Here is a 9,900-nt window from a genome sequence, read left to right as displayed (position 1 = left end):
TGCCGAAAACTCCAAAGAGTTTTTGCCAGCTTCATTTAATTGTCACCTTCGAAGTTTGGAACCGCAATATTAAATATGTACTCTTTTCGGTTTTGAAACTTAAAATTGTCTTGATGTATCTAGTAACGATTGCAGATCATTTTTGAGTACACGGTTCATAAGCCTTGCGAACGAACTCGAAAAGTTAAATATTTATAAAATTTCGTTAAATATAATGGTTTTACTGTTATTATTGTGGCAAAGTACTTATGGAAAATTTGAAAGAGTTTTAAAAAGTCTTAAAATAGATGAAAAATGTTAAAAATGAAGCGACTAACATTTTCGATTCGCGATTAAAACTGCAGCTTTCAAATGTTCTAATGAGATTGTCTGTAAAAAGTAACGAGCTTTGCCCTTTATTAGAATCCTGGATTAAAGTTAAAAATGTTGCATTTCGTTACTTATCTTAAATGCGTCTCTTAAAAATTGAGATTGACCGATCATTTCCACTAAAAATGATTTCGAGAATTCAAATCTTAATCAAAACCAAAATAAAAACGAAATTTAAATTCAAAAGGTGTTCTATTTTTGACAACAAACCCAGTCTCAGTACTCCACAAAAATGATCATTTTTGTGAATATAATATTAAATATTTAATGATCTTTAAAAATTAAAAAGTCGATTTTTTCAAATGTAAAAAACTTTAAAAAAGTTTCTTCCTGGCTTTTCCGAATCCAATGAGATGTTAATAGTATTTTGGTTTCCTCAGTGATGAAACAGAAATAGGAGAAAAAACCTTGATTATCGCATGAATTTACTCACAACTTAATCGTAGTCTCTGAGAACTGATCTCAGTTTATCGTAATTTGAAGCTCTTGAACTGCATTAACTTTTTTTCTAGCATTTGGTTCCAAATGTTTTACACTCATAATGCTCGTTAAAGTGTCTTGGACTACTAAATATTTCAAGTTTTTATTAAAATTGCATTAAGCCTGGCTTGACACTTGAAAAAGTTCAATAAATTAAAATTAAATTTTCTGGTTTTCCAAGTGCTATAAAGCTGGATAGGACATTTGGTTACTGAAGACGGAATTTGTGATATCGCCTGTTGAACAGAATTCCAATTTAAATTTAATTCTCCAGTTGAGAAATTATTCTAACTTATCGGGATTAAAAAGTTTTTGCAATCAAAATCGGAGTAGAAATTGAATTTTTTAAAATCGACCGGAATAACACTGACCGTCTGTTTTTGAACCGCTTTAAGAGTTTCTGTAAAACTTTAAATTTAACTTCCAAATGTGTCGCAGTGAAATCTTTTCTTGCACCTAAATGTTTTCGCAATAACTCTATTGTTTGGGTTATGTGTCCACAAATCGAACACGAAATTGTGAACTTTTTTTCCAAATGGTTGATTACCTTAGTTTTGTTGTCAAAAGACATCCACAGGAATCATATTCACAAATAAATCTGTTTTTTCTTGTCCCCTTGTGATTCATTAACTTCAAGCTGATGAATGCTTGCAGGATACAATTTTTTCATTGTTTTATGGCACTTTGGTCCATCGCCATAAATAAATTCAATTTCGTAGCATTTTCATGAAACCAGTTTTTAGCTTTTAAAAATTGAAATAAAACTTTTAATCCAACAGCGGGAATTTAGTAAATTAATTTGCAATTAAAACCTTCAATCAATTATCCCAAGTAATTGGTGTTTTTACATGATTATTGTTCCTTAATTTTTCTCTATTCGAACATCTCGACCAAATTAAACGATAATTTAATGGGAAAGGCTTTTTTGGTAAAATCAAGAACAATCATCCATATGAAGTGGATCCAATTCGGGGAAATTTTATCTTTTAAATTTAAAGAAGAAGCAAATTTTTTAAATTTAAACTTTGATATTCTTCCTAATTAGTCATTTACGTTGTTGCACCAACGTAAATTTAATTTCATTCACTCACTACAAGCGACTGTGACTAATCCGTGTTATTTAAAAATTAATTTAAATTTAAAAACCCTGAAAATTAAATTTCTATCAAAACTTTTCATTGTAAACGTATTAAACTTATACAATGACTTTGAACATAATCAGCAGCTTTTTGAATATTGACAGTAAGTGTTAGGGCTAAGTTAACAAATACAGATCAGAGTTAAGTCAATTTTCAAGTGTGGCCATCGCGAGCCATCTACAGTCAGCATTCTCTCACCAACTTAAACCTTTTACTAATTGAAAATTCAATGCACTCAAACAAATGACCATTAGTTTATTTGTGTCATGATTAACCCGAGTAACAACTTATTCAACAAAACAAACTCATTCTAACCCATTTCTTGGTAAATAAATCAATTTTCTGGTTAAGCTTGCAAATGTAAAACAAAAAGTGCTACAAAAGACTCAAACATGTAAGTAATGAAGTTTAGACTCTGTTGGTTTGTAGAGACATAAAAGCTGAATTCAATCCTGCGATTTTGAAGTTTCTCTGGCCGACAGTTTTTGAGAAAATCGAGTTCGAATTTGAAACTTTGATTGCCTTTTGTACAATTATGTAAGCAGATTTTTTCGTGAAACTCATTTCGCTGATGTAATTATTGATGATAAATCAGAAAATGTATGTATTTTGATGAATGAACACTTCTATTTCTGTCAAACAGATCAAGTTCGATTTTAATTCAAACCGACTTTTTTCTGAGTCCATAAGAACTAGCAAGCTAAAACTTCTTATTAGTTAATAAAAATTGTTATTACGCAGCATGAAACTAATTATTTTTCTAAATTTTCAACCGTTCTCTTATTTTTGGCCATTGGCCTCAAAACTTTGGTCCTTATTATTTCGAGAATGGTATTACCTAGAATCACCACTATTTGGCCAATCATTTGATTTTATTTTGTGCTTTAATAAAATATGATTGAATACCGAATAAAATCTGAGCTATCGACTACGAGCTACGAATATCTTTCCCCACACAAGATATGTTTTTGAGAAACTATTATAAACTTAATAAATCAAGCTCAAATCTGGTAACATAAGTAATGGGATGCTATAGCTCTTTTAAAGGTTCTTAAATAATTTACTATTTCAATCAATTATAGCACAAAATAAACCCTAATGTTTGGCCAAAGAATGGTGATTCTAGGTAATACCATTCTCGAAATAATAAGGACCAAAGTTTTGAGGCCAATGGCCAAAAACAAGAGAACGGTTGAAAATTTGGAAAAATAATTAGTTCCATACTGTGTAATAACAATTTTTATTAACTAATAATAAGTTTCAACTCGCTAATTCTTATGGTCACAGAAGAAAGTCGGTTTAAAGTAAAATCAAACTTGATCTGTTTGACAGAAATAGAAAAGTTCATTAATCAAAATACATACATTTTCTGATTCATCATCAATGGTTACATCAGCGAAATGAGTTACACGGAAAAATCTGCTTCCATAATTGTACAAAAGGCGATCAAAGTTTCAAATTCGAACTCCATTTTCGCAAAAACTGACCATTAAAGGGGTTATTTAAAAGCATCAATGGATTCAGTTTTTAAGTCCCTACAAACCTATCCAGTCTGAACTTCAGCATTCACATTTTCGAGTCTTTTGCAGTACTTTTTGCTTTGCATTTGCAAGTTTAACCAGAAAAATGGTTGATTTACCAAGAAATGGGTTTATATGAGTTTGTTGTGCTAAATAAGTTGTTTCTCTTGCATTTAAAACCCAAAAATAATGACCCAAATAAGCTAATGGACATTTGTTTCAATGCATTGGATTTTTAATTAGTAAAGGTTCAAGTCGGTGAAAGAATGCTGACTGTAGATGCTATTATTCTCGAAATATCGAGGTTCGAAGTTTGTAAACTAATGGCCGAAATCAAGAGAACTATTACTGAATCGTAAAAATCATTCAACCCATAATGTTTGCAGACAATTTTCATGAACGAATAATAAGTTCCAGTTTACTAACTGTTAAGGTCACAGAATACAGTCGGTTTAATTGAAAATCGAACTAATCTAGTTTGCAGAAAAATAAAAGTGCTATTATTTAAAATAAGTGCATTTTCCTGTTAGCCATGAAAAGTTACACCAGTTTAATGAATTTCATCGATAAATCTGCCTCCATAACTGTACAAAAGCTCAATCAAGTTCCAACTTCGAGCTCGATTTTCTCAAAAACTGTCCATCGAATGGATTATTTAAAAGCACCAATGGATTTAGTTCTTAAGTCCAAACCAAACCAACAGAGTCTAAATTTTAAAGAAAGTAATTTTCATCCGTTTTCACCTTATTGTATCGATCGTATCGTATGTGTCTTTTTAGTGTTAATAACAGCCTGAATATGTCTTACACTCTTAATCATTTAGGTTTACAATAGTTAGGTGAATGTAAATCACTTTGCACCCACAGAAATGCATGTTATTTCCAATAAAACTGTTCTTATTGTTTAAGATCATTTCAATGACTTGATTACTAGTAAAATTAAAAGCCCAGAAAAAGGTAAAGTCAATTCAAACGGATTCAAATCAATGGAACTCGACTTAAATCCAGTGAGGAAACGGCAGAGAGAGTTGAGATTTCCTTAAAGCTCATTCATCTCCAGAAACTCAAGTAATCTGTTCAATTCTAAAAACTGAAAACTCTAAAGTTCATGTTTGGTTTTATGAAAATATTTACAAGCGAATTTGACTCTGTTTGGAGTTGATTGCGTTTCATTGCATTGGGTAAAAGATGACTCCAAGTGTATATTGTGCTGCGGATGTTTAACCAAATAAACTAATTCAAAGATGGTTGTGTGGTTGTAAAATATGAATGGAGGAAGGTTTGTAATGTGTGGATCAATCAGTCTATTTGAATTAAATGTTGAAATTGTTATTGGATCGTAATCAAAATGCGAAGCTAGACATCCAAATTTGACAACCAGATTCAAAGAGCTGTTGAATTCATAGTTTTTATCTAGTGAACTACTGACTGGTGTTGTATCACAATTGATTATTAATTGTATTCCCATTGTAATATTAACGGTTTTGCAGTTAATAATAGGTCCTGGAGTTGAGGCCAGTTCAAATTCAATTTTATCGACCTTCCAAGTTAAAGCTGTAGAGGCTGTATTATAAGATATTTTGACAGCTTCACCTCCACTTGATATTTCAATGGGTTTAATGTCAACAAATGAAATCCAAGTTATATCAGTTGGAATTAAATTACAATAAGATTGGCCGGTACAGTTTAACCAGGTTTCAAAATAAATCAACAAAAACAAAACCCAATCAAGTCTAGGTTCAATGAAATGGTGAAACATGGAGCAAAACCAGAACCCAATTAAAGGTTAATTGTTCCCATTTAAACGAAACATTAGATTTACTATTAAGGATGTTGCCTTTGAAAAGCTTGTTGGTGTTTTGGTTATTTCAATGTTTTGTTTTCTGGTTTAGGCAAAACCCAAAAGTGGATATTAAAGGTTGCTATTGAAGATGCTATGAGATTGAGATTTTAAAGTAACAATTGAATGTTTATTTACAATTTTATAATCTTGTGTTCAGTTTGTTTGGTTGATTGGCTTAAAATGTTAAGTTCACCATGAATTTGATTAGTGTAAACTCATTGGAAGCTCAGTTTTATTGCTTTATTTCATTTCATCTTTGGTTTGGTGTCTATTGTCAAGCTTTATGCGAGGAGCTAAGTCTTAATATTGAACTTGTAGCAGTTGTACCAAATGAGATCGTTTCAATCAATGAACAGGTTCTAGTTTATTTTAGAGCAGAAGGTTTCAAAATTTCTGACTTAAACGTCACTTTTCGCGATTCTCTTGGTGCAAGGATATTTTGTTTGAATAAAGATTGGACGCAAAGCTATATTTTGAATTCAATGGTCAGTTGTACAACAGAAACTTTTGATAATTTCACTTTCGGGTCATCTTTAGATCTTGAAACGACAATCAAGTGTGGAAACACACTAGTTGATCACAAAATAACAGCAAATGTTGCAAAAGTAATTGATCCAGAGATTGAAGATTACACCAAATATGTTTTCATGGGGGAACAAAGCAATGTTATACTCGACTATGCCAATATACATGAAAAACACATCAATACAACAAACCTTTCCTACAAAGAGACAAAATGTGATAGAGTTAGTTTCGAGGATAAAGCGCACCGATTCAAGTGTTTGATTCCCCAGTTTAATCAAACCCAAGGCTCGGTAAATGATACGATTCTTGATTTCGTGATCTCTTTGACGGATAAATATTGGAGGACATTGAAGCTTAGTGTACTTCCCATGCCAACCATTGAAGGCACTTTGGGTTCAACCTTTGCTGGTGCCTTGAATCCAATCCTTATTATTGGCTCTGAGTTCTCGCCTCTATTTGCTTCTCAATTGCTTTTAGTGACGAGCAAGTCAAAGACTCCAAATAAATGTAGTTACTTTAATGAAACCTATCTCAGGTGTATAGCAGCTCATGGTCTAACACCGGTTAATCTGGCAACTCAAGTAAATTTTACCCTTCTATTGAGTCCAGACTTTAATATTTCCTCAACATGGACATTCACCCAAAACAAAAATCCAATCATTCTTTCAGCCGATTTTTCCTTTTCCAAACAAATACTGACTTTGCTACTTTACAATTACATTTCTTATTACCAACAGTTTACAGCAATTGAAATTTTCGATGCAACCAAAAAAGAGGTTACACCATGCACAAAAGTTAGATTCACTTCTGTTTCAACTTTAACCTGTGAACCTGTGGTTCACCTTTCACGAGGCTATCCTCATAAAAATCATGTAACATTGAAAATAAGCTCTTGGCAAATCACTCACTGCATTAACTGTCCAACAAGTGCTTCATCCTACTCAAAGACTTTTATTGTCGTGGGAATTTTAAGTGCGTTTTTACTCTCAATTGCAACAGCCATAATAGTTTGTAACCAGTTAGAAGCCAGTAACACACTCAGTGTTTTCAAGCCGCCACCCAAGCCACTAGGCATGGCATTAGAAAGGCCACTAGCCAAGCCCGTAGTCAAACCACTTGCCAAGTCAGAAGTTGAGCCACTAGCCAAGCCACTAGCCAAGCCTGTAGTCGAGTCCGTAGTCAAGTCAATAATCGAACCCCTTACCAGGTCAGAAGTTGGACCACTTGACAAGTCAGAGGTCAATGCAGTCAAGACACTAGTTAAGCTTATAGTCAAAACACACAATAAAGATAAATTTCACTTTTAATTTCTCATTAAGACAATCATCGACCAGATTAAGTGGAGACTCAGCGCTTAATGTTTGGTTTCGAATCGTAAAGTCATGTTTACAGGGGAAAATATTTTGAATGTTGAATGTTGTCCTAACCTGGAAATGATATTTCGGAGAAATTTTGACAGAAAAATACCAAAACGGTATTAATATGCGAAAAGAGTCTTGAAAAACAGAAATGGCAAACAACGAAATATGTTGTATCGATAATGTGTATAAAAGTGCATGATATAACTGAAAATGCATTTAAATCTGGTTTTATGTTTTAAAATAAATCACTTCAGATTCCTTCTATTTGCATTTCAATGAAGAAAAGATCACACTTGGCTTATTAAATTTTATTCAAGATGACGTTCAAGTAACAAGAATGTTAGAATTTTGGAAATTTCATTTTTTTCTCGATGTTTTTCTGATGGTTATTGTAGATGTAATTTAGATCAAAGTGGATTTTGATAATGATTTCTTGTAACATTTATCCATTTCTCAAAAAAGTTTGAGATTTCAAAAAGACTTCATGGTAAGGATTCGATGAAGATAAATACTAGATATTGCAAAGTTATCTAATAGTGACCTTTATAAAAAACTCTACCTTTTCTATTTTTAAAATTATTCCGTCTTCTTGTTTCGGAATTAGAAGATTCTATTTCTTCATCTCGACATCGCGCTGAGTTGTAAGTTACAAAGTATTACGGTCGATTGCTCATTGCCTTGCACAATAGGAGGGTTTGTCACAAGAGAGAGATCTTTACATTTCAATTGATCTGTTGAGCAAAGTTGTTTCGTTTCAACTGTCATTACAAATTATGGAACCGAATTGTGAGAGCTTACCTTCAAACACGATCGTACATATTGACATCAAAGTGGACTCGACTTACAAGGTAAGTGTTTATTATTTATGAATTCAATTTCAGTCATAATTAAGCATTTGATTTGTGTGCATCTTAAAGGGTAAAGAAGTTGAGGTGAAACCTAAAGAAGAACCAAAGAAGAAGCCAAAGATCAACCTAAAGGTGAACCTAGCGATGAACCTAAAGTAGAGTCTAAAGTAGATCCTAAGGCTGAACCTAAAGATGGAGATAAATTGGTGCGACTTGAAAATGGTCAATTCATCCGTTCGAGTGTTCAAAGGGGCAAGATCAATTACAATGCCTGCTGCAACACAGTTCTTGCTCGACGACCAACCATGGTTAAGCTACTCGAACCTGATGCTAAGATTTTCAAGGGCTTGGATGATGTTGTGCCTTGGGATGAAACCCTTTTACCGCCTTTACCTGAAGATTTAACACCTGGAGTGATCGCTTCCATTAAGAAGGGAATGTTACTTGGAAAGTTGTACAAAATGCTAAAGTCAACTCTAGAGGAAGTTTGTCCGCGACTATCGACTGTCAAAAGTGAACGGCTGGTGCAGGAAAGAGGTTGGGTAAAGAAGAAAATGTTTCGATGTCCATTGTGTCCCAAAGATTTCCACAAGAAGACTGCTCCGAGAGATGCTTACACTCACATTGAACAGTATCACACCAAGAGTCTAGTTACTTGTACGAAGTGTCAACTTTCATTCACCTGTCAAGACAGCGTTTTAAAACATAAAGCCAGTAAACACAAACTCTGTAAACAAACTGCTTGAGTTTACCAAATAATTTACTGATTTATTCAAAATAAACTTTCCTTAACCTGAAAACAATTTTTTCCCCTTTTTCGCAAAAACGCAATCATTGTTCCTCCAAGAAACTAACCAATGCGACAGAATAGCTTTCGCTGCTTATTGAATCATTTAAAGTATCATAATGAATGTATGATTGTTACTAAAAAACGCAATCAATACGATCGATACAATAAGGTGAAAACGGATGAAAATTACTTTCTTTAAAATTTAGACTCTGTTGGTTTGGTAGGGACTTAAGAACTAAATCCATTGGTGCTTTTAAATAATCCATTCGATGGACAGTTTATGAGAAAATTGAGTTCGAAGTTGGAACTTGATTGAGCTTTTGTACAGTTATGGAGGCAGATTTATCGATGAAATTCATTAAACTGGTGTAACTTTTAATGGCTAACAGGAAAATGCACTTATTTTGAATAATAGCACTTTTATTTTTCTGCAAACTAGATTAGTTCGATTTTCAATTAAACCGACTGTATTCTGTGACCTTAACAGTTATTAAACTGGAACTTATTATTCGTTCATAAAAATTGTCTGCAAACATTGTGGGTTGAATGATTTTTCCGATTCAGCAATAGTTCTCTTGATTTCGGCCATTAGTTTACAAACTTCGAACCTCGATATTTCGAGACTGGTAGCATCTACAGTCAGCATTCTTTCACCGACTTAAACCTTTACGAATTAAAAATTCAATGCATTGAAACAAATGTCCATTAGCTTATTTGGGTCATGATTTTTGGGTTTTAAATGCAAGAGTAACAACTTATTCAACAAAACAAACTCAAATAAACCCATTTCTTGGTAAATCAACCATTTTTCTGGTTAAACTTGCAAATACAAAGCAAACAGTACTGCAAAAGACTCGAAAATGTGAATGCTGAAATTCAGACTGGATAGGTTTGTAGGGACTTAAAAACTGAATCCGTTGATGCTTTTAAATAACCCCTTTGATGGACAGTTTTTGCGAAAATGGAGTTCGAAGTTGAAACTTTGATAGCTTCTTGTACAATTATGGAAGCAGATTTTTCCGTGAA

General features: G+C 33.0%; 1 protein-coding gene across 1 annotated transcript; it reads left to right on the top strand.

Annotated features, from left to right (window-relative positions):
* The first annotated feature begins 3,561 nt into the window (after nucleotides 1-3,561).
* Nucleotides 3,562-8,287, top strand: LOC149093518 (uncharacterized). Its single transcript, XM_089269555.1, has 2 exons — nucleotides 3,562-8,084; nucleotides 8,154-8,287. The coding sequence occupies exon 1, from the start codon at nucleotides 5,545-5,547 to the stop codon at nucleotides 7,180-7,182; it is 1,638 nt and encodes a 545-aa protein (XP_089125681.1). The 5' UTR covers nucleotides 3,562-5,544; the 3' UTR covers nucleotides 7,183-8,084; nucleotides 8,154-8,287.
* Nucleotides 8,288-9,900: the final 1,613 nt, after the last annotated feature.

This window comes from Tetranychus urticae, chromosome 3 (assembly GCF_039701765.1).
Source record: "Tetranychus urticae isolate SD_2017Ah chromosome 3, NJAU_TeUrti_SD_1.0, whole genome shotgun sequence".
Taxonomy (NCBI): Eukaryota; Metazoa; Arthropoda; class Arachnida; order Trombidiformes; family Tetranychidae; genus Tetranychus; species Tetranychus urticae.
This window is presented reverse-complemented; position numbering and strand designations above follow the sequence as displayed.

Excerpts from the sequence above, each read along its gene's own strand:
- LOC149093518 (XM_089269555.1), top strand. The coding sequence starts at position 5,545 with ATGAATTTGATTAGTGTAAACTCATTGGAAGCTCAGTTTTATTGCTTT.